General features: G+C 39.5%; 1 protein-coding gene across 3 annotated transcripts; it reads left to right on the forward strand.

The window, feature by feature from the left end:
• Positions 1-333: 333 nt before the first annotated feature.
• On the forward strand, positions 334-23,014 carry Mpc2 (mitochondrial pyruvate carrier 2). Of its 3 annotated transcripts, none has more exons than XM_032914920.1 (5): positions 348-718; positions 16,465-16,505; positions 19,717-19,801; positions 20,799-20,927; positions 22,699-23,010. In XM_032914920.1, the coding sequence occupies exons 1-4, from the start codon at positions 610-612 to the stop codon at positions 20,912-20,914; spliced, it is 351 nt and encodes a 116-aa protein (XP_032770811.1). In that variant the 5' UTR covers positions 348-609; the 3' UTR covers positions 20,915-20,927; positions 22,699-23,010. The 3 variants fall into 3 exon arrangements, with proteins under 3 accessions (XP_032770812.1, XP_032770811.1, XP_032770810.1); XM_032914919.1 differs by having other exon boundaries at positions 358-718; positions 20,799-20,910; XM_032914921.1 differs by lacking the exon at positions 20,799-20,927 and having other exon boundaries at positions 334-718; positions 22,699-23,014.
• Positions 23,015-24,593: the final 1,579 nt, after the last annotated feature.

The raw sequence follows: 24,593 nt of genomic DNA on the forward strand, positions 1-24,593 counted from the left end.
ATCCAAAACAGCCTAGGTTACATAGCGAGACACCGACTCGAAAATAATAAGTAAATAAAAGAAACTCCGACAGGCGTGCGGCGTCATCTTTAGTTCGGGCGAGGAAAGCCCAGAAAGCTTATTTTAACTACACCCTTCTTAGTCAAAGTGAGGGACAGGACAGAAGCGCGGCTTCAGTTTCCCCTCTCCAAAATGTCCTCTAGGACCGGAAGGAGGTGAGAGTCTGACCACGCCTCTTCCGCTCTGTGAGGCCAGCCAATTAGAGCAGGCCGTTAAGCTTGCGCAATGCCTCGCCCGCCCAGCACTTGCAGCCCTAGCTCGGCAACCTCTTTAGCACCTGTTGCCATGACTCCTCCTCCGTCTCCCCTTACCGCTCGCAGGGGGCGAGCTGGGGCGGGCTTTTGCTGAGCCTCCACCCCCTCAGCCTTCTCCGGACTCGGCCTCAAAGTGCTTCACCTCTGGCTGGCAGAGCCAGGGAAGGGCGCCCTAGGGCGGAGACGGACACCTAGCGCTGTAGAGGGAAAGTGACGAGCCGCCCTTCGTTGTCAGCCAGGAACGCGGACACAGCGGCGCTCCCACCCAGCTGCAGTGGATCCTTAGGCCGCCGAGATGGCAGCTGCCGGCGCTCGAGGCCTGCGGGCCACCTACCACCGACTCATGGATAAAGTGGAGTTGTTGCTGCCAAAGAAATTGAGGCCGCTATACAACCACCCGGCAGGTAATGAATCCTGAACGGCTCGCACCGAGATCGTTCCTCTCCCTCCAAAACTGGGACATTAGAGGCCCTGTGACAGTTGGGCTGCTATAGGAATCTCAGAGCCCCAGTCTCGTCCTCTAAAGGGAATCCGTCAAGTCTCATAGTCTTTCACCTTGTTTCATCTTAAATCTCCTCCCGAAAACCGAGTATCTCCACCTGGTACCCTTGTAGACTTTTGATGCCTTCGCTCCCTTAAACTACTCACACTCCCGACCTCACCTCTAGACTTGAACCTTAACCTCTGAGAGCCACGAAGGGGTCTTGGGCCACCATGAAACCCTCATTCTGCTCCCCTTTCTCCCTCCATGAATTTATAATGCACACGTGAGATAGAGCTGAAAAGGTCTCAGCTGAGGGTTTGGAGTAAAGGTCATACTTTAGTTCCTCTTGGCAGAGGCCTGCTGAATGAGCCCTCCCCAAAATTGGACGCTCCCCACCCCCCCATCCCCTTCCCAGTTCAGTCAATGTCATTCCTGGTTCCATAGATCCAGTATGAGCCAGTCATTATGCAATCACTGACCAGGTTCTATCTGAGCCTTTTTTATGTGAGCAGATATGAATACAGTTCTGTTCTACTTCTTACCAAGGTGTGACCTTGGGCAAAATTCTATACCTCTGTCTTATTTAATATAAAATGTATTCAGTGTGGAAATCAAAAATAACATCTGCTTGATTCTTTGAGGATGTTAACTGTCACAAGTACTGGATAAGAATTCCTGTAGTTGAAAATAACAATTCTTTAAGAATCTGGAAGACCCCTTTCCCTCTAGCCCTTTATTACAGTTATTAAATTAGTTTATTTCTAATATAAACGGGTGGTAGTAATACTTGGTGAGGACTAAAATCTGATTTATATTATAAAATTTTTCGAGCATAAAATTGAGGGAGTAGAAAATTTTGCTCACAATGGAAAAATTGAGTTGCTAACAAAAAATGAAGTTCGCCTTTACATACATTAAATCCATAATCTACAGTTGATATTAGAAAGGTTTAGTTCTAAGATAAGAGATGAAGCAGCTCTCTGGAGCCTGGGCTGGTTGTTAAATCTGGTGTCCACTTTAATAGAATGATGTATATACTTCTGCATAGGCGCTAATTTTAACCACTTAATGGAATTACTGCAGTATGAAAACCATTATAAAACTTACTTTTAAGGAACTTTATTGATGAAGTTTGTTTAGTTACCTATTAGCTTTTATGTTTTTTTATTTTGTTATGTTTTACGGCAGATTTTCAGAAGATAATTTGACAGTCTATGCAATGATCTTCGTGTTACAAAATCAACAGTTCTGTGGCAATTTTTAGCCTCCAGCTCTGTGTTTAAGGCATGGAATGAGAGCAGTGTGGAGCAGGCTCAGTTTTAAAGTACTAAACTAACAGGGAATTGGCAGCAAAGGCAGTCTTTTGTTGATCTTTTTCAAGACCCTGGTTTTTAGCCACCTGTAATTATTGTTTATAGTACTTAAACTGAAGAAGGGTACTTTGTGCATTTCATCCGGAAGTCTTTGGGTTACTTCTGTTTTGAGTATAATAAAAGGAACACAGATTTGGAAGACAGAGTTAGGTTAAATAAAGTCTTGACTTTAGCTGTATGACTTTGGCGTTAAAGAATTCCTTAAACCTTAGGAATCTGTTTGTTTGTTTGGTTGTTATTTTTTGTTTTTTGTTTGTTTGTTCCTGTTCATTTCTTCGAGGCAGGATATCTCTGTGCAGCCCTGGCTATCCTGATACTCACTCTGTAGACCAGCAGGCCTCCAGCTCAAGAGATCTGCCTACCTCTGCCTCCTGAGTGCTGGGATTGAAAGTGTGAGCCATCACTCACTCCCTGGATAGAAATCTTTTAAAATTAAGAATGACTTTGAAAATTAAATGATTGTAATATCTGTAAGACATGTAGAAAAGTATTTGTAGGCTGTGACACAGAAAAAAAAAAAAAAAACCCCGTGTCCAAAAACAAACAAAAAAAACTAGAATGAACTTTCTCTTCCAAGTAAAGGGTTTAGGGCTTTTGTTGTTGTTGTTGTGCTTGTTTGTTTGCTTGCTTGTTTGTTTCTGAGACAAGGTTCCTTCTATCCCAGGTTGGCCTTGAACTTGCTGTGTAGTTGAGGTCTTGTTGCCGTTTGTTTTGCTTTTTTAAAATTAGATATTAACAGTGTTGGTGGCATGCTCCTTTAATCCCAGCACTCACGAGGCAGAAGCAGGCAGATCTCCAAGTTTGAGTTTCAGGATAGCCAGGGCTGTAACACAGAGGAAAAAAACCCTGTGTCCAAAAACAAACAAAAAATACTAGATCTTATTACATTCTCCTGGCTGACTTTAAATTTGCTATGTAGAACAATCTGTCCTCAAACTCAAGAGAAATCTTCCTGCCTTAGCTTCTCTAGTGCTGGAATTAAAGATGTGTACCACTGGGACCAGATACCTTATGTTTTCAGACAGAGTCTTTCACTGAACTGGAGCTCATAACTCAGCTAGGCTGACTTGCCATTGAGCATCAGGAGCTCTGTGCATGCAAAGCAAGCACTCTATAACCAAGCCACATCTCTAGCAATTCAAGTTTTGAATAATATGTAAAGATGCCTATCACTAAAAACTTATTTGTGATTGAGAAGTTGTAAGCACAGCAATGTAGAAATGAACAAGCATGAGAAATATAACTTGGCTCACTAGTGTTTGAACAAAAACCTGAGAAAACAGGTTATTGTTCAACTCCTTACCCAGAATGAATAGTCCCTTTGAATACTATTGTACTTTAGCACTTGCTATTGAATGACCTTCTAAGCTTAGACTGCATTCATATATAAGGTTCTATTCAAAAGTTTTGAAAGGTTAGAATATTAGCAGTCAGAAAGTATATGTTGCTTATTAAAAAGTTTTAGATGTATTTTTGTCATTGACAAATATTTCTAAGAGGTAACAAGAATATGTTTTATTTAGATATTTATCGTAATTGGAATACTCTGTGGCCTGGAATTTTGAGGCCTTTGTCATCTGTTTCCTTATAGAAATCGTATGCTGTAGTACAGAATGATTCCTCTGTAGGAAAATAAAAAAAATTAACTAAATGTGATTCCTAGACAAGTTCCTCAACTCACATAAGGGGTGTCATTTAATCCACCATCTAAGTAACTATGTATAAAGCATGTGCTGCAAACAAGCCAGTTGTATAACCGTGCTCTAAGCATTTGTCAGATCACAACATTAATGTTTACTTAACACTTAGTTGTCGGGGTGGTTTGAGTGTCCTTTAACTCTTTAAATATTGAGATTTAGTCCTCATTGTGAGGCATTAAGTAACTGGGAATATAATCAGACTAAAGTGTTTGGAGGTGGAACCTTTGGGAAGTAATTAGAATCAAATAAATTCCTGAGAGTAAAGTACCTATGATTGGGTCCTAGTGGCTTTGGGTCAGAGGCCATGCATATACCTAAATGTATCCTTTTCCTCTCTTCTGAGTATGATGCTCTACCCTACCTCAGATCTCTGTCAGCAAGAAAGCCATCACTAAAAGGCCTTAGATCTGATATCTCTCTACTCAGGAGTCAAATGGTGGGTACTGGGAACTAAACCTGGTCTGTTCTGACAGCAACAAACTCTTTTTTTTTTTTTTTAAAGTCAGTCAAATGACTTTATTTTTTTTTTTTTTTTTTTTTTTTTTATTATTAACTTGAGTATTTCTTATATACATTTGAATGTTATTCCCTTTCCCGGTTTCCGGCAAACATCCCCCCCCTCCCTTCCTTGTGGGTGTTCCTCCCAACCCTCCCCCATTGCTGCCCTCTCCCCAACAGTCTAGTTCACTAGGGGTTCAGTCTTAGCAGGACCCAGGGCTTCCCCTTCCACTGGTGCTCTTACTTAAACCTCGAGGTCAGAGTCCAGGGTCAGTCCATGTATAGTCTTTGGGTGGTGGCTTGGTCCCTGGAAACTCTGGTTGGTTGGCATTGCTGTACATATGGGTCTCGGCTCCTTCAAGCTCTTCCAGTTCTTTCTCTGATTCCTTCAACAGGGGTCCTGTTCTCAGTTCAGTGGTTTCCTGCTGGCATTTGCTGTATTCTGGCTGTGTCTCCTCTCATGAGCGATCTGCATTCACATTTGATCATCCGTCTTGAGTTTCATTTGTTCTAATCTAGGGTAATTCAGGGCTAATAGCCACTTATCAATGAGTACATACCATGTATGTCTTTCTGTGATTAGGTTAACTCACTCAGGATGATAATTTCAGTTCCAACCATTTTGCCTATAATTTCTACCAGTCATTGTTTTGATAGCTGAGTGTAGATGTACCACATTTTCTGTATCCATTCCTCTGTTGAAGGGCATCTGGGTTCTTTCCAGCTTCTGGCTATTATAAATAGGCTGGATGAACATAGTGGGCAGACACGTGTCTTTTTTATATGTTGGGGCATCTTTTGTATATGCCCAGGAGAGGTATAGCTGGATCCTCAGGCAGTTCAATGCCCAATTTCTGAGGAACCTCCAGACTGGATTTCCAAATGGTTGTAATCCTTTCTCCACATCCTGTCAGCATTTGATGTCACCTGATTTTTGATCTTAGCCATTCTCACTGGTGTGAGGTGAAATCTCAGGGTTGTTTTGATTGCATTTCCCTTACAACTATGTTGAACATTTCTTTAGGTGTTTCTCCCAATAATTGACATTCCTCAGAAATTCTCTGTTTAGCTCTGAACCCCATTTTTTTAATAGGTTGTTTGCCTCCCTGCTGTCTACTTCTTCAGTTCTTTTGTATGTTTTGGATATAAGCCCTCTATCTGTTGTAGGATTGGTAAAGATCTTTTCCCAATCTGTTGGTTGCCGTTTGTCCTAACCACAGTGTCCTTTGCCTTACAGAAGCTTTGCAGTTTTATGAGATCCCATTTGTGATTCTTGATCTTAGAGTAAGCCATGGGTGTTTTGCAACAAGTACTCTTAACCACTCAGTCATCTACCCAACCCCAGATGGTTCTTACCAAGTATTGGCCTTAGATATTTCATTGTAATAATGGAGCATGGATAAATATAGCTGGAGGGAAAAACATTACTAATTTTAAAAACATTCTTTTAAAAAAAAAAAAAAAAGCTTGTGAACTATAAAATAAGGTAGATCATCCCAAGAGATGCATAAAATAAAATAACAATATTCATAATCCTGATCTTAGTGTTAAGTCAGAACCAGTTTTAGTACTATTAAAAATGCTTTTGGCAGTCAGTAATGGTGTCAAATACCAACCTTCACATTCTAAGGATGTGTGTGTAGTTGGCCATATGGTATCAAATATACTGTGTGAGTCTTGCACACTATGTGGAACTAAGAGGGGTTAGAAAGTGAAGAGAGTAAAGGATGAGACATAGTTGATTCGTGGATAGTAAACTATATTAGAGAAGTTCTGATATGCTGCTGAATGCTAGGGCAACTGCAGAAAACAGTTACACACACACACACACACAGAGGTTTGGATTTTTTTTTTTTTTTTTTTTTGAGACAGAATGTCATATAGACCAGTTTGGCCTTGCAATGTAGCTGGGCTACAGCTGATCTTAAACTGATCCTCCTGCCTCTGCCAACTGAGAGCTGCACATAAAGAAAGAAAGAATGGCAAATCCCAGACAAGCCCAGAAACGAATGCCTATACTCCACGCCTGAGGAGATGCAGGGGAGAGGATCGAGTGGTACTGCAGCTTAAAAAGCTAAGCAAAGGAAAGCAGTGATAGAGAATGATGTGAAGGAATGGGAAGAGCTAGTGATCTCTGTGACCTTCCAACATTCAGTAAGAAAGCTTATCCTTCAGACACAACGAATACCAGTTCAGTGTTTGTAAGTGTATGTGTGCATATGCTTTTCCAGGAAGGAAGTCTTTTTATAGTAGGAAGAATCATATATACATATAGCCTATGTTCTGGGCAGAATTCATGTATTCCACTGATGACAATTACTCCCAGCCAAAAAAAAATTAGGAAATAAAACTTAGTTTATAAGAGAACCTAGCTGGATATGGTTGTTGTACCCCTGTAATCCCAGCACTCAAGAGGAAGAGGCAAGCAGATCTCTGGGAGTTCTAGGCCAGCCAGGTTCACTAGTGAGTTCTGGGGCAACCATAGCTACATAGTGAGGTCCTGTCACAGAAAACCAAAAGGGGCTGGGAGGGAGAAAGGTATATCAATCTGCCAGATATGGTGACACAAACCTGTAAGCCTTTTCCAGAGGCTGTCAGGAATCACTCCAAGTTCAAGGCCAGCCTGAACTGAGCTGTTTGTTCCAAGATACTTTGAACTAAATGATGAGATCCTGTCTCAGAGAAAACAAAAAACCAAAACAAAAAAGGAACTGAGCAAAGTGGCTCTGCAGGTAAACCTGAGTTTGATCCTTGGGACTCACGTAGAATAAGAGAATTGACTCTCAAAAGTTGTCCTCGGACTTTGATGAACACGCCTACTGCATGCATGCATCACTCTCACAAACACACTAAATAAGTAATGAGTAAGAAATATAAAAAAAAGGGGTTGGGGTTTAGCTCAGTGGTGGAGGCTTGCCTAGGGCGCATGTGAGGCCCAAGGTTCGTCCCAGCTCTGAAAAAAGAACCAAAAAAAAAAAAAAAAAAAAAAGAAAAAAAAGAAATATAAAAAATAACTATTTCCTTATCCTTAAATAGATCATAATTTTAATATACATAGAAGAGAGTCTGATATTTCTAAATTATCAATTTGAGGCCTTTTCTACTTCTGAGAGTAGTAGAGTCTTAAGAAGGTGAAAATGTATTATTAAATTCTTTGTCTAAAAGTGTTCATTTATCTCCAAGAATGACATATGTTTCTTGTTGAGCTATAAAATGGAATTTTTATAAAGTGATTTTTTTAAAATTCATTTCCACCTAATTATTTCAATAATAGTAAATATCAACACCCACTCTATTAATTTATTCTACTTCTGTTTATCCTGATCCTAAGATATTATAATCATATTAGATATTATAATTATCATTTATTTTTATGTTTTCCTGTGAGAATAACTCTTAATTGTGTATAGCCTAACCCTGTTTTTTCAGTCTCAATAATGTGTTGGCATTGCTACTATTTGAATGTCTACATCTAAAATATTTATTTCACTAATGTTTTTAGATCTAGTGACAGCTTCTATTTCTGAATTCATATATTATCTGCATTTATTCACTATATCATCTGAAGATAAAACAAATTAGTTGAGATCAAATGAAAGGGAAAACTAAGTTTTCTTTTAAACCTTTCTAGTTATATTGTTTGGGCTCCACTCCCACCCGAGACTGGGTCTCACTTCAAAGTCCTAGATTGCCTAGAAATCTCTGGGTAGGCTAGGAAAGCTTCAATTTCACAGAAATCTCCCTACCTCTGTTTCCTTACTACTGGAATTAAAAGCGTATATGGCCATACCCAGCCCTCCTTTTCTTTTTTAAAACTTTAAAGCAAAATAAAAAATAAAACAAAAGCAAGCTACTTTGAGGGTCACACCTGTAATCCTATTTGTCGTGGTTTGAATATGCATAACCCAGGGAGTCACACTATTGGGAAGTGTGGTCTTGTTCGAGTACATGTGGCATTCTTACAAGAAGTATGTCACTGTGGGGGGTAGGCTTTGAGTCTCTTCTCCTAGCCACGTGGGAGCCAGTGTGCTCCTGGCTTCCTTTAGATGAAGATGTAGAACTCTCAGCTCCTCCAGTGCTATGCCTGCCTGGAAGCTGCCATGCTTCCCCACCTTGATGATAGTGGACTGAACCTCTGACCCTGTAAGCCAACCCCATAAATGTTTTCCTTTATAAGAGTTGCCTTGGTCATGGTGTCTCTTGACAGCAATGCAGAGGAATGCAATCAATTCAGAGTCAGCCTGAGTTACCTGGGGAATTCCAAGCCAGTGGGGACTACAAAGTGAGACAATCCCTATACCCCTACCCCATCTCAAAAACAAAACAAAACAAAACAAAAACAAAAACAGCTACTTGTTTATATTTGCAAATATCCAACTCTAATTATTCATCCTGATATTAACGTGTCCATTGCCTTCAAGTATATCAGAAAGAAATAGCAATTTAGACTGTCTTACATATTTGCTGCTAACATTTTTTGTTTAGTACTTAAAACTTACTAAACTCATTTAAAGTTTGTTTTCATCATTTAAAATGATCACTAATTAGGCCTGGAGAGATATCGCAACACTTAAGAATACTTGCTGGTTTTGCAGAAGAACTAGGTTTGGTTCCTAATACTCAGATGGTAGCTCATAACCATCTATAACTCCAGTTTTGGGGGTTCTGATATATCTTCTGACCCCATGGGCACTAGGTATAAACATGATACAAATACATTCAGGCAAAACACTCATAACATTAGTTAAAATATCTTTCTTGGTCCAGTCCTGGCCACCTAATTTCATGTTTGAAGGAGGGTTTGTTTGGTTGTTTGGTTGTTTGTTTGTTTGGTTGGTTGGTTGGTTAGTTGTTTGTTTGTTTGTTTGGTTGTTGGTTGGTTGGTTGGTTGGTTGACTTTGTTATTGTCTTGTTCTCTTGGCATTTCTGCAGTTATATTTTTAAACTGTTGCCTAGCTTGGAACATTTGAGTAAATTAGTTACTAGGTTAACCTACTGGAAAATATTACTATTCACTAACCCAAATGTTCAACCATGTAAATTTTCAAAGAAGCCAAGAAGGACCTTACTCAGAAAATAATTTGGGGACAGCAATAGAATAAACAGTTTTGAAGTGGTGGGAGTTGGGAGAATCCAGAAGAATTCAAAGAAAACATGGACACCCGTTCACCTGCAGACTGAGCAGGTACACTTTCTTGAGTAATGAACCAAGCGTCAAACAATAATAAAAACCAAACTAAGAAACGTGTACAGACTATAATCCAGGGGTTCATGTATGTCAAAGAAAAATGGTCATGGTGTGATGACAGGAACCTCCCCTACTCTCTCTAAATGAAATTACAGGAATCTGTATTCTGAGCTTAGAATAGTCTCTGTGGTCTAAGAATAGAGTAGCTTGTTAGTAAAAGTCTAGTAAAGTCATGAAGGAAGCCTGTGTTCCTGAAAATGAGGAAACCATGATTCCGGCCTTGAGAAAGCAGTGTCGGTCAGGGCCATTCTCCATCAAACCTGCTAAAGTTTGAATATGTTTGATAAAGCCTCTATCCTTGACATGCATAAAGCCCAGAGTAGAAGACGGTAGAATAGATGAGCTGTTTTGGTTGTTCCAAGGAGCATTTAGCTTAAACTGGAGATGCTAAAGAAGGTTTACTTGATAACCTGAAACCAAAAACAAGCTTTCGAGGGATGGCAGGTACGGGTTAAGTATGTTAGTGTGGAGCTATAAAGCTTCACTGCTGTGTGGTTCTTTGCTGGGGCAGCTGGCTTGTGCACTCAAGTGTTTAACATCATCCAGGTCTCTTTGCCCACCATAGGTCACTAGTGGCAACAGCAGAAGCAAGACCACTGGAACCACCTATTTATGTCAATTGTTTGCTTGGTTCCTATCTCCTGCACCTCTAATCCCAATAGTCACACAGACAAAACCAAAGCAGGAGGAACCTGAATTCAAAATCCAAGGTATACACAAAACCATGTCTCAAAAATATTTTTCTTTTAAATCATGTTTTTCCTTAGTATAATTTATTGTAAAATTCCACTTGGGTCCCTACCAAATAAATGCTAATGAATACTTGGATGTGCTGGAATTACAGGCTTCCTTGTACCACACAACACTACATTGATTTAGTCCTTCAATAATTCTTCCTTTCCTCACCCTGCTCTCTGTTTTTGAGACAGGGTCTCCCTACTATCCTGGAATTTGATTTGTAGACCTCAAACTCACAGAGATCCACCTGCCTCTGGGATTAAAGACCTGCACCACCACACCCAGCTCTCTTCCTGTGTTTTTTGGGGGTATTTTGTTTTGTTGAGATGGTTTCTCACTGTTTAGGCCATGTTGACCTAGAACTCCTGCCTCAGCCTTCGAAGGCTGGGATTCCAAGCATGTACCACTTAGTCTTACAGAAAGTTGTTTGCAATCTTGCTCAAGGTAGAAAGAAAGGGACTGACTGTGATCAGAGCAGCACTGGTCAGAACTAACTGTAGCAAAACAAACACAGATAGATTTTTTTTCCTACTCAATTAAAAGCATCAAAAATTAGAACCCTCTCATAGCTTCAGTGTTCTCAACAACCATTTCAGCACTGTCTACAAATTTGTTCCACAGCTTAGAATATAAATAGTGCAGGTGAAGGTTTCTGGGAAAATATAAAAATAATTTGATATGAGATACCCAGGAAAATAAAGCTTAGCATTATAATTATACTCACAAAGACATGATCTGTGATCTTCAAGTGTTTGGAAAATTCTAAAAATGATACCCTAAGATTAGATTGAAGTATGAACTACTACCATGTGTAAAGTCTTGTGTTTCTAATCTCAGCAACACACACACACACACACACACACACACACACACACACACACACACAAAGCTAAACCAGACTTACCAATGCCAGCACATGAAAACAGGTTCTATCGTTCTTAAGTATTGTCCTGGATGAGTTCCAGGACTCTCTACTTTGGGTTTGCTCTGAATTACTTAATAAGGCATTGAGGCTGCTGGATAGTTGTTGCTGTACTTTGTTTGGGGGCCAACTTCAAGAAAAAAATGTTTATGTTCAATACAGATGAAAAAGACTGAGTCTTGAAATATAAACCAAGTTAGCCTTGAATTTGTGATCTGCTCGAAGCTTCTGGTACTAGTATTATAAGAACTACACGAGGGGTTGGGGATTTAGCTCAGTGGTAAAGTGCTTGCCTAGCAAGCGCAAGGCCCTGGGTTCGGTCCCCAGCTCCGGAAAAAAAAAGAAAAAAGAAAAAAAAGAACTACACGACTACACATAGCCACCAAGTATTGTCAGTTCGTAGTTGGGTGAATCTGAAGACTAAGTAGATTTTAAACTCTGTGTATGTGTACATACATATCTACTTTATGCTTGTACATGCATCTTTATTCATTATAGTAACAGATTAGTAATATAAACTACTTTCCATTATGCTGGCTGACTTTCCTTCATTACTGTTCATGCAAGTATGAACTGTGCAGCTACTTGATAATCTTCACAGGTAAGTAGATAAGCAGCTACTATTTCAAGTGTACTGTGGAAGGCTGAGAAAGCACGGCGCTGTAGACCTGTCATCCCAGCATGCAGTTGGTGAGGCAGGCAGACGTTTGTGAGGTCCAGGCCAGGTGAGCTACACAGTGAGACCTGATCTCAAAAACAGAAACCAAAAGAGGCAGAGGCCAAGAGCATTGCCGCAAGCTCGAGCACAGACTGGGATTTGTAGCGAGACTTTGTCCCCAAATCCTCAAGTGAAATGCATTGTGACAGCTGTTAAATCTCCTGTGTTAAAATCTCACTGAATTGGTCAGTTTGGCTATAAGAATAATGAGAATTAGTCTGAGGTATAAAAAGAGTCCAGGACTATGTTAAACTGTGGAAAAATAGTCCAGGGTTATTGCCACTCAATGTTGAAGGCAAGTGATAGCCCAGCTCCTTAAGTTGTGGCTCACAACCCTCGAACTGGTTACCGTAACAACCAAAACTTGACTCAAGCTTAAATACATAGGAGTTGAATAGATGGCTTAATAGTTAAGAGCTCTGTCTGTTCTTCTTACAGGAAGATTCCCAGCACCTACATAGTGGCTCACTTTCTGAAACTCCAGGTCCAGGGGGTCCAATACCCTCTTCTAGCCTCCTCTGGACCCAGGCACAGAAGTGGTACACAGACATACATGTGAGCAAAACACTCATATAAATCAAATCAAATACATAGTGAACCTAAGGTGTTTCTGATAGCACTTATCCTTGTTATAGTGCACAGTTTGACTACAACCTCAGTTCTGAACACGGGGTATACACTGTGTGCCAGGCATACATTCACTACAAGCAATGTCAGCAAATACTGCCTGAAATATCTCACTCAGATGTAAGACTACTGTATGTTATAAATCGCATTAATTTACTCTCTATACAAAGTACAAAGCTCTTACAGAAATATGATGGTTTAATTACAGAAAGGTTTTGAATATTTTTACCTTTTTTGCTCTGCATGTAAGCACCAAATTCATATATCTTTGGATTGGATTGTCAGAGTTTTTGATAATAAAAAATTACTGAGTACTGGAAAGGTGGTTCATGATTTAAAAGAACTTGTTGCTCTTCCACAGAACCAGAAATCTGTTTCTAGCACCCACATCAGGCAGCTTACAACTTCCTGTAACTCTAGCTCCAAAGGATCTGATGAATCTCTGTGAGTTTAAGACCAGCCTGATCTATTCCAGGCCCTTACTCAAAAAATTATGCTTATAAAGTAGAATATTAAGGCAGTAGTAATAGACATGAGCATAAATAATATTTTTAACCTTGAATTTGCTTATAAGTCACTCTTTTATATTAAACTGCATAATGTTACATAATGAAATAAGCATTCCCGGATTAATGGGACATGCCTGTAGAATCTTTTTTTTTTTTTAGAGAATATTTTATTAGTTTTTGTAATCAAAACCACGTAGATAAGACCTTACATATTTAATACAGTGCATTACCCATGTAAAAATGGAAAAAACTTAAGTTCAACATTTCTAGACCAATATGGCTGTTAATTTCTGTACAGTGCCAACTCAACACAGTAAACGGGGATACTTTTTTCCAAAGTTGACAGCACAGCTAAAGTTTCCAAAAATTCAAATTATATATCTGTATATATATATTTATATTTATATAAAAAGACCAATAATAGCAGTGTGTTATGCATCAACAGCAGCAATAGCTTTTCCAGGTTCTGCAGTCATCTGAACAAAACTGTAGAGACATCCAGCACACTCCATTAAAAAAAAAAAAAAAAAGTAAAAAACAAAACCCCAGAAAAACAGCACAGTTCTGTTACTCTTGGGTACCTGGCACCATTTTTTTTTTTTTTTTTAAATTAGCTTCTCAATCATCATCTGGAAAGAAAACATTCTGAGCAACATCATTAAAAACAGCTCTGATAAAGCACGGTCACTACTACGTATCATAAAGCAGGTACAAGCTATTTTACATCCACAGAGGTATGATACAGTACTGTCCTACATCTATAATACTAGAGGATACAATTTAAAAGGCATTATTTGAGACTTGATTCTACTTTTCCAGCAGAGGGCCCAAAGGATGTTGTGACACAGCTTTGTAAAGAAACATACTCTAGACAGGATTTCCTTTCACTAGTGGCACAGTTCTAAGGATTCATTCTCTCCAATGTCAGCTAAAACCGTTATTAAAAAAAATGAAATATCCCTAAAAACAAAACCAGATAGCCACCGGATTCACATGAAGATGACCTAGTGGAGACAAGCTGGACCTCACTTTACAACAGGCTATCAAATCTGTTATGTTTAAACAGTGAGACCTCCGAGGAAGGAGATGCCAAGTAGTGCTTCAAGGCTTCTGACCACAATCAAACACAGCATCATTTTCAACAGAAGCAGAAGCCATACGTTGCTCATCTGAATATACTCAAGGATGCTGACATCAACATTTAATCATCTGCTCACTCATCCAGGAAGAAGGGGAGATCAGTTACTACTGTACTTTATTGTGTTCAACCAAATCACCATGTTACAAAAATAGCAAGCTGCCATAATAAAAAATAAGGCTCCTCTATCCAGCACCAGATAGCATCATTTTACTTTCAAGCCTAGAAATGCCATAGACACATCCAAAGAACACAAGGGAGCAAAAGAACCACAGCGGATGGAGCAATGGGACCGCCCAGTGTCCAGCTGAGCTACTCTGTGGTTATCGTTCTTCTCCTACTTCTGGTGTTTCATGCTCCTTAAGACTAACCTGTGCGCACTTACAGACTGTTGCACACTTGTATATAAACCAACCGAAGATGCAAATGTTACACGGGAGGTGCGAGCCTGTGGAGCCTCGTTGGTTGTAATCGGTGTAGCAGCTGTCGGTGTAAAACGCTCTCTGCCCCTTGTGTATCTCACAGGACAGTGTCACAGATCACTTCACCCCGTGGCTGCTGGCATTATTATTTGACTTCACTTTCCCTGCCCACCCACCCTCAATAAACCACAGCCTTTATGATTTTGTTTCTTCAGTTTTGATCGCCTGAGGTTTGATTGGTCCAGTTCTAACAGGTTTGGTGGTTATGGTGGATGCAGGGGGTATGCCTGTAGAATCTTAGCATTAGTTCCAGGCCAGCCTGAGCTACCGTTTAGCAAGAATGTCTAAAAAAAAGGAAAAAAAGGGGGGGGGGATGTATTTTGTTGAGCGCATGTATAAGAAAGAACACATATACTATTAAGTATTCTGGTACATAACTAAACTTGGCAAGTTTAGTTACATTTTAAAGTCCCCAGACAAAATCTTCATCTCTCACCCTACCATAGCTTTGAGGTAGAAAGAGTTGTCTGCGGATCTAGTACAGGGCACTAAAGAGTTCGGAGCTCACATCCCACTTAATGCTACTCACCAGGTACATGGCTTGAATGAATCCTACAGCTTCTCTGGGTTTCCAACCCCCTCTGGATGGCATGCTTCTCAGATTGTAGGTTATCCAAGAAAAAAATTTTCGGTTGGGGATTTAGCTCAGTGGTTAGAGCGCTTGCCTAGGAAGCGCAAGCCCTGGGTTCGATCCCCAGCTCCGAAAAAAAAGAACCAAAAAAAAAAAAAAAAAAATTTTCTTTTTTCTTTGTTTTGTTATTATGTAGCCCAGGCTGACCTCAGACAAAATGTGTAGCCCACGCTGGCTATGAATGCACAGCATACTCCTGCCTCAGCCTTTCACGTGGTGAGATTATAGGTCTGAGGCACCTCACACAGGTCAAGATTCACTTCAAATGCTTCAGATATTTACTTGCCATTTTAAACAAAGCAGATGAGTACCAGACTGACTAAAACAAGGACCTTGCTACTAAGGAATCTTTGGGACCCTGTCTCAAAAATAGACATTAGATAAGTGAGTGTGTATGTGAAATAATGTATAATATGTTTATGTTGAAAATATTAAATAAAATAGAATATACAGAATTTTTGTAAGACCTCTTAATAGGTACAGATGATAAATTAACATCTATAGCCACAATTTTTAATAAAATGAATGAACATTACTAAAACTTATCTAACTAAAATTTTATAATTTGATATTTCCTCTAAAGATTTGATATTTCCTCTATGACTAAGGTTTCAGTTCAAAGCAAAGCACTGGGAAAGATTTCCAGAGCTACCTCCATTGTTTCTTAAGCTTGTTTTTTATTTTTATTTGTATCTATTCGCATGTGTCCGTGTGGGTTGTTGATACAGTACAGTGCCTGCAGAGGTCAGAAGAGGACATCTGGAACTAGAGTTGCCGCGGTTGTGACCCACTGACGTTGGTGCTCGGGACTGAACTCAGGTCTCCGTAAAGGCAGTGTGTGCTCTTAGCTGCTGGGCCATCCTTCTAGCCCCACCTTAGCTTGTGCCACAGCCCATGGCTCACTGTAGCCTATTCTACTGTGATAAATACAAGTAGTTGGCAAGAATATCAAAAGACACGTAGAAGATCGGGATCTTAGTACAGGGTGTATAGAGAGCAGAGGAGAATTTGGTGTCAGCTGATAGAGGAACGCAGAGAACACATTGGAGTATTTCTCAATTTTTCTTTCTTTTATATTTCAGGCCCCAGAACAGTTTTTTTCTGGGCTCCGATAATGAAGTGGGTAAGTCTTAGTTTTAATAAGAGTAACTTAAAATAATTAATTCCTTAATAGAAATTTACTAATTAAAAATAGATTTTATAAGGCTGTATACTACCTACCTTTATCTGCACTATTAACTTTATCAGAAAGGGTTTTTTTTTGGGGGGGTTGTTTTCTTTTTGTTTTTGTTCTTTTTTTTTTTGTTTGTTTGATTGTTTGTTTGTTTTTTGCCTGGATATCCTAGAGCTCACTCTATAGATCAGGCTGTCCTCAAATTCACTGCCTCTTGAGTGCTGGGATTAAAGTTATCTTTCACTATCACTGAGCCTAAGTTCTTAACAAAACATAGAGTCATGAATGGTGATATACCCTATTATCCCAGTACTTGACTGACAGAGATAGGAATATAGGAACGTCTATCCGCTGGTTATATATAGAATTTGAGGCCAGCCTAAAGTGTATATGACTATGCCTAATATGTGTATTACATAAAATCATTTGGTGTAAATGATAGACCTTAGGACCTCTGGCTCTAAGATGAATAGTTTTACTCTAATATATACTCTATGTGTATATAATATATATTCATTCTAGTGGCTATTTATAGCAAATCATTACATTTATATTGAAAAGGATCTATTTGAAACTTTTTACAAATGAGGATCTTCAGGCCCCATCACACATCTACTTACTCAGTCTGAAAAGAATCCAGGGATAGAGCCCAACAAGCTGTTTTAATACCCTCTCCAAGTTTGAAAACTGCTGGTCTGTGAGCTTTAATATGACAAAATACATATAAAATTACTACCTTAACCGGTTTTGCTTTTCTATTTTAAATATGCATCCCAAGAATGTTCAGTGCTTTATCATATAGCCTGTCTGCAAAGACTTTGCATCTTGGGGACTTTGGGATCATTACACACTCCCCTACTTACTGTTCTTTCTCCTAAATACCATCCTACTTGTTGGTTGTGTCTGTGAGTTTGACTGTTCTAGGTACCTCATGGAAGTGGGAGCATGCAATATTTTTAAAAGATTTTTTAAACATCTGTGTCTGTGTGCATGTATTTTCACATTACTGATGCCTGAGGAGACCAAAGAGCCTGTCAGATTCTCTGAAGCTGGAGTTAGAAGCATTTGTGAGCTACTCAACATTGGTGCTAGGAACCTAACTAGTCCTCTGCAGGACGAACAAGGGCTCTAACTGCTGAAACATCTCCCCAGTTCCACGGAATCATGCAATGTTTATAACTGGTTTGTGTTCTCCAGGCTACAGCATGTCAGAATTTGCTTGTTTTGTAGCTGAATAATACCCACTGTGTTGCTGGATGTAGGTCTGGCTGCTTGCTGCTTGAAAGCCAGTACTGTGGAGCTAAGAGTTGGTAGGAAAGAAATAAGGTTTATTGAAGGTCTGGCAGCTTCGAAGACAGGGGAGACTTTTATGCTGCTGCCTCTGACTTCCAACCTACTCCATTCCTCCAAAAAATTGTTAGGAATTAGGTGTAAGAAAGGACTTTTAGTATGAATATGGTTGGACACATCTTTAATCCCAGTACTCAAGAGACAGGCAGTCAGATTAGTTCAGAGACAACCTATTCTACATAGAAAATGATCATTTAAACGTGGGTGGTTGTTAGAAGAACACACAGAGACCAGTTGCAAGAATAATTCATGCAGGCAGAGCCCTTATCATCTATAGCATTTGTCTCCCTTTTTTTTTCTTCTTTTTTCTCCCCTGGGTGTAACATTGCAATGGGCCTTTAACTTCCTGAAGATCTTAAAACAGAATTGTTTTATTTTATTGATTTGCAGTACTACAGATTGATCCCAGGGCCTACATATACTAGGCAGGTAGTGCATCCCCACCCAGCCTAACATGCTAACCCTGGTGCAAGTTAAGTCCCAGCACTTTACATGCTCTATTTTAGTCAGTGCACAAACTAAAGAATGCAGAGGAGCGGTTACACATCTGGGTGGAATTTTAAAGTTGCCAGATGCTTTGGTTTGAGGTTTATTTTGCTTTTGGTTTTGGTTTTGTTTATAGTACTAAGAATTAAACTGAGGGCCTCGTGCATGGATGGCAGAAGTGCTTTATTATGGAGTTACATCTGTTTTTACCTTTTGTTTTGAGATATTGCCTCAGTAAACTGCCCAGATTTGCCTTGAAGTTTTGATCCTTAGTCCTCTCTTAACTTCTTATTTTGGAACAGGCCCTTCCTTACTAAAATACCTATGCTGACCTTTGACCTCACTCCGTTGTTAGGACGGGCCTTTAACTTATGATCCTCCACCCTTCCCCCATACCTTGAATCACACACAGGCTTACACCAGCTAGGCACAGCTCATTGCCAAGCTTTCCGAGTGATGCTGAAGTTAAGATATGTGTGGTGTGGTTCTACAGAAGACTCTGAAGGTGTGGACCGCAGGAGTGGGTGGAGGTAGAAACAGCTCGGTGGTTCAGAGCACTTGCTGCTTTGCACATGTCTAGACTCAGCTCCCAGCACACACACAGTACCTCACTGTCAGCTATAACTCCAGTTTCATGGGTTCCAGTGCCCTTGTCTGGCCTCCATGGGCACTGCATACAAATGGCATAGGTGTATACATGCTGGGAAAATGCTCATACATACAAAAAATAAAAATAAAAATAAAAATTTTAAGACACCAAGGAAAATATGGCCATGTGTACTTTAATATTAAAGAAAAATCATCTAGGGCCAGTACGAACTCAGATGATACAGGCTCCTTTGGCTAAGCCTAAACTCAATTTCTGGGAGACTCACTTGGTGCAAAGAGAGAACTGACACCCACAGCTTGTCCTGTGACCTCTACATATGCACTATGGCACATGTACATTTCTAATAATAAGAAAAATCATCTAATAAACTAAAACTGAGTGAATTTTTCTGATACTTTAAAAAACAAAGATTATTGACAGAAAACATGAAAAAGCACTCCTGAATTTGTTGGAGGGTTTTTTTTTTTTTTGTTTGGTTTGGATTTTGGTTTTTGGTTTTTGGTTTGTTGTTGTTTGGTTGTTTGGGTTTTTGTGGTTTTTTGTTTTGTTTTGGGATTTTTTTTTTGTCTTGCTGTGAATTTTCTTAATGGTACGGGCATTATTATGATTATAGCTTTCATAAGGATATTCACAAATATTTTATGTTTAATTTAAAATTAAAAATGATTATGTCACACTCCTGATGCTCTACCATGTCTTAATGTATATTTGCAGGGATTGGTATGTGCTGGATTAGCTGACATGGCCAGACCTGCAGAGAAACTCAGCACAGCTCAATCCACTGTGCTGATGGCTACAGGTAAATTAAACACTTCATATGCTACTGTTGTGTAACTATTTCTGAGGAGATGTGAGGAAAATGTCTATGCATTACAGGTAGGAATTGATACAACCAAAGTTAAACTCATTGAACCAATGAGTTTCTTGGAGTGAGTTATAGAAATAGGGGTAAGGGGTTAATTACCCAGCATGGGTGATGGCCAGAAAACATGGAACTCAATGCAGGCTGTTTAACAGGTTGAAAAATGTTTCTTCTAAGTACCTCAATTAGTCTGAATGTCTTCCAGAAAACTTGCTTGCTTGAGAGTTTCTCTCAACAGTCTTTACTATTTATAATAAGCTTGAAGAGAAAGGAACTTAAGTGCTACTGGTCACTTTTAGGAACTTCCTGATACTTTTGAATTTACTTCTTGTGTTTTAACTAGCTTCTCTTCAGATCATCATGAGTCTTTTCAAATTTATTTTTGTTGAGAATTTCATACATGTTATAATGCTTTGATCAAATCATCCCCTTACCATATTTCCCTCCCAACAACAACAAAAACTTCCTGAGTCTTAACAAACTTACTTCCAAGATGGCTATCCCGAAAGAGATTTCTACACAATAGCTACATACTAGCTGAAAAGATAGCTCAGCCTTTAAAGGCCAGTCTCACAACTGAAATTAACCAGATACAACGAAACTCTCTTTGGTCTTACATTCATTAAATGATTTTATTTTTCAAATGTCTCCATACATATTTACTGACATATTATCTATCTTTAGGAAACCTACTGCATTATAGATAGTAGTCAGGAAGGCTATTAGGAATAAGTATCTGCTTGAGATTTTGCCTTTCAGATTTTTGCAGTCTTTTGGAAAGATGATATAGTTAATATGACTGGTTCCTAGCAAGTCTTCCTCTAATGTAAGAACTGAGAATTTCATGTAACACTGAAAATTATATCATGAGAATTTTTATGTAAAATATAATGCAGAAGAGTCTATACCTTTAAAAAATGTTTTATTTCAACAGGGTTTATTTGGTCAAGGTACTCACTTGTAATTATACCAAAAAATTGGAGTTTGTTCGCTGTTAATTTCTTTGTGGGGTCAGCAGGAGCCTCTCAGCTGTTTCGGATCTGGAAGTAAGCCTACTACCAAGGTGCTTTTAGAACTGGTTCAGAAGTCACACAGTGTGGCTGTGTTTGTATCAAGTGTAATATTGACTTAATTGTGCATGAAAGAGAAATGTGTTGTTTCTATCAAAGAGTTACAAATAAGTTAAAAGCTGGTAAGCCAGGGGCTGCCAGTCTCAGCAGGCTAGGCCTTGAAAGACAATCAGCAGCAGGGAACCCCAGGAAATTGGGCAGACCTCCATGTGGGGGTAGCCTTGGGGACCAGGAGACTGAGTAGCCTGCATTGGCTTGGATTGTTATGCTAGGGCCCAGAGGCTGGAGTGGGTGGGTGGGGTGCTGAGTTTATTGTCTAAATGGGTTCTCATTTTTCATTCTCTCTCTCTCTCTCTCTCTCTCTCTCTCTCTCTCTCCTCCCCTCCCTCCCTCCCTCCCTCCCCTCCCCTCCCCACACACACACACACACACACACACACACACACACACACACAATTGTATTAGTTAATTTTCTTTTTTTTTTTTTTTTAATTCTTTTTTTCGGAGCTGGGGACCGAACCCAGGGCCTTGCCCTTCCTAGCAAAGCCCCCTACCACTGAGCCAAATCCCAACCCCAGCTAATTTTCTGTTGCTGATAAAATACCATGACCAAAAGCAACTTGAACAAGAAAGAGTTTGTTTAGTTACAGTTCCAGAGGGGCAGAGTCTATGATGGTGGGAAATCATGGCAGTAGGAACAGCTTGGCTACAGGAGCAGGGTGGGTGTTTCCATTCACCATATAAGAAGCAGAGAGAGAGAGAGAGAGAGAGAGAGAGAGAGAGAGAGAGAGAATGAGAACAAGAAGAAGAAGTGGAGCATGACTGTGAAATCTCAAAGCCAGCCCTAAGTAGCAATACTTTTTCCAGCAAGGCTCCACCTCTTTCCTTTCCTTTTCTTTCTTTTTTTTTTTTTCTTTTTTCTTTTTTTTTTTTTCGGAGCTGGGGCCCGAACCCAGGGCCTTTTGCTTGCTAGGCAAGCGCTCTACCTCTGAGCTAAATCCCCAACCCCAAGGCTCCACCTCATAAACGTTCTATAACTTCCCAAACAGTACCACCCTGGGGACCAAGTGTTCAAATACATGAGCCCTATGGACAGCATTTCTCATTCAGACTAGCACCACAACATATAAAACTCATGATGTACTAAGTAAATTCCATCATCATCCCTTTTCACTTGCTTTCAACTATATGTATAGGAATTTTATATAAATATTCACATTGGCCATAGGTCATTCAAGATTGAATATAAACGGCTGGAGGGATGGCGTGCCTGTTAGGAGTGCCAGCAGCAAATTTGACCTTCAGCACCCATGTTATGTGACTCACAACCGCCTGTAACTCCAAGCTCCAGGAAATCCAGTTTCTGGTCTCTACAGAAACCTATACACTTCCACATGTACACATAAACACATACACACAAATAATTCTTTTTTAAATAAAAAAAAATGAAAATAGGTCAGTCAGTGTGGCTTAGAGACCCAGTGCTTGCCTAGCGTATGTGAGCCCTTGCACTGGACCCTACTCACGGGAAATTTTTTAAGAGTATGTGTGTGATGAAAATTACAATTTATATAATAAACTTATGCCATTTAAATGGTTAAAGTCTGAAACAGAGTAGAAGCAAATGAACCGTTTGAGTGTTTCACTCTTCCTTCTGCCTGTTTGTAAGCTCTATGGAGGATTATGGTTACAATGGGGGGAGTGCTTCCCATTCTCTCTGTGTTGTTGTTATTGATAACGATTGTCTCTCTGTTTTCTTTATAGATATAATCAAGAACTCAAATCTAAAGGAATCCAGTAAGAGAGTTCCTGATCACCTGAACATTCTAGATGTGGACAGAAACATTGAAACCTAGTGTATTTGATTACTGATAAGGTGATGCTAATATTCTGATAACATTTGAAAAGAACGAAAACAAAATCTAACTGTAATTAATAGCTAGCACTTGACTTCACAAAAAAAAAAATAAAACAAACTTTTAGTAACAGTCTGTCTTTACATATGCCTCAAGGAACTGTGGATAGCACCAACGTTGTTTTCTACCCTTTGTCCATAATAAATCCTACTTGGTCATACGTCCCTCCAGCTTTATCTTTTAGTTAAGCAAAATATAAGAGCAAACACATTCAAGCAAACAGAAACATGGTCAAAGGGTTAAAAACTCTGTTCACTAGTGTGGGATGGTCAAGTGGCTGCAAATGGAAGGACAGAATGTCCAAGGGCGAAAGAGACACAGTAGAATGACTAGCAAAATGGATTAAACTGTTTTAAAACATTCTAACTGGACCTTCTTTCATCACTAGAGATTTTTAACTCAAATGGTTGTAGTGATGAACTGAGACATTTTGTTGTTCTATTTTTTGCTGTTTGTTTTCTTTAAGACAGAAACTTGCTATATATAGCCTAGGGTAGCCTCCAACTCTCCTCTCCTGACTCAGTCTCTTAAGTGTGGAGATTACAGAAATGTGCTACCATTCCCAGCTTGAGATAATGTTAACACAGTCTGGCTGATAGAGTATCAACCTTTTAATTATTTCAGTAATTGATATAATAGAGCACAAAAGGCTCTAGAGTTCGTCTAGCCTGACCTTACATCACAGTTCTCTTATTTCTAGGCTGACTTTGGTAAACTAAGTGTCTGTGGAGCACTTGCAACCTAGCTAGGCTTTCAGTATCTGCTTGGAATCTTTGCTTCAGGGTCTAGGACACTCTGGACATGGGTTACACTGGAAAATTACCATTCTATTGACTTGGCCTTAATTTTGAAGTACTGAACTAAAACTATCAGTAAAACAAGTCTTCATTAGTACCATATGAGTCAGCAAAGCAAAGTATTTCAATATTTGAAGAAATGAGAGACCTTTTCAGTAGTTTGAATCCAAGACTTGTGCATGAGAAACGCATTGTAACACAAGCAAAGGACCTTTAAGATTATACTGTATGACAGGGTTAGAGAGACAGCTCAGCGGGTAAGAGTGCTCACCACTCTTCCAGAGCGCCTGGGTTCAGTTCCCATCATCCACATTGCTACTCACAGCCATCTCTAGCTCCAGTTCCAGGGATCCAGAGCCTTCCAGCCTTTCTGGGCACTGCACACTCTTAGTGCAGACAAAACACTCGTCCCTTATAATCTGTCTTTGAGGAAGAAAGGCTAGAGAATTGGGTGTGGGCAAAAGTGAAAGGCTTCTGAACAGTCATTACTACTTTTCATAAGGCATATTTAGCTGTTTGCCGTATGTGTACATGTGTTTCCAAGAGTAAGAAAAAACATGAAGTGTGGCACATACTGAAAAAACTTAGTATATGTTAGCTGCAGACATGTGCTGCACAGCTGCAATCCCAACATTGGAAAGATGTTACATAGTTGTAATTCACACACTTGGGATGGATGGAGGCATGAAGGTTGGGAGTTCAAGGCTCATCTCAGCTACATGAAACACTGTCTCAAAAAAACAAATAATAAGCTTGGTGGTGATACCTTCAATCCCAGCACTCAGAGGCAGGCCGATCTCTGAGTTTGAGGCCATCCTGCTCTACAGAGTGAGTTCCAGAACAGCCAACAAAGGTACACGTAGAAACCCTGCCTCAAAAAATAAGCATACGAAAACTATACTGATTCATCTTGCAGCTACTCTGGTAAAGACTTACAAGAGTTTCC

Source organism: Rattus rattus, chromosome 10 (assembly GCF_011064425.1).
Source record: "Rattus rattus isolate New Zealand chromosome 10, Rrattus_CSIRO_v1, whole genome shotgun sequence".
Lineage (NCBI taxonomy): Eukaryota > Metazoa > Chordata > Mammalia > Rodentia > Muridae > Rattus > Rattus rattus.

Coding starts and splice junctions, on each gene's coding strand:
- Mpc2 (XM_032914919.1), top strand. CDS start 610: ATGGCAGCTGCCGGCGCTCGAGGCCTGCGGGCCACCTACCACCGACTC. Junction 719..16,464: donor GCTATACAACCACCCGGCAG/GTAATGAATCCT, acceptor TTTATATTTCAG/GCCCCAGAACAGTTTTTTTC. Junction 16,506..19,716: donor GGGCTCCGATAATGAAGTGG/GTAAGTCTTAGT, acceptor GTATATTTGCAG/GGATTGGTATGTGCTGGATT.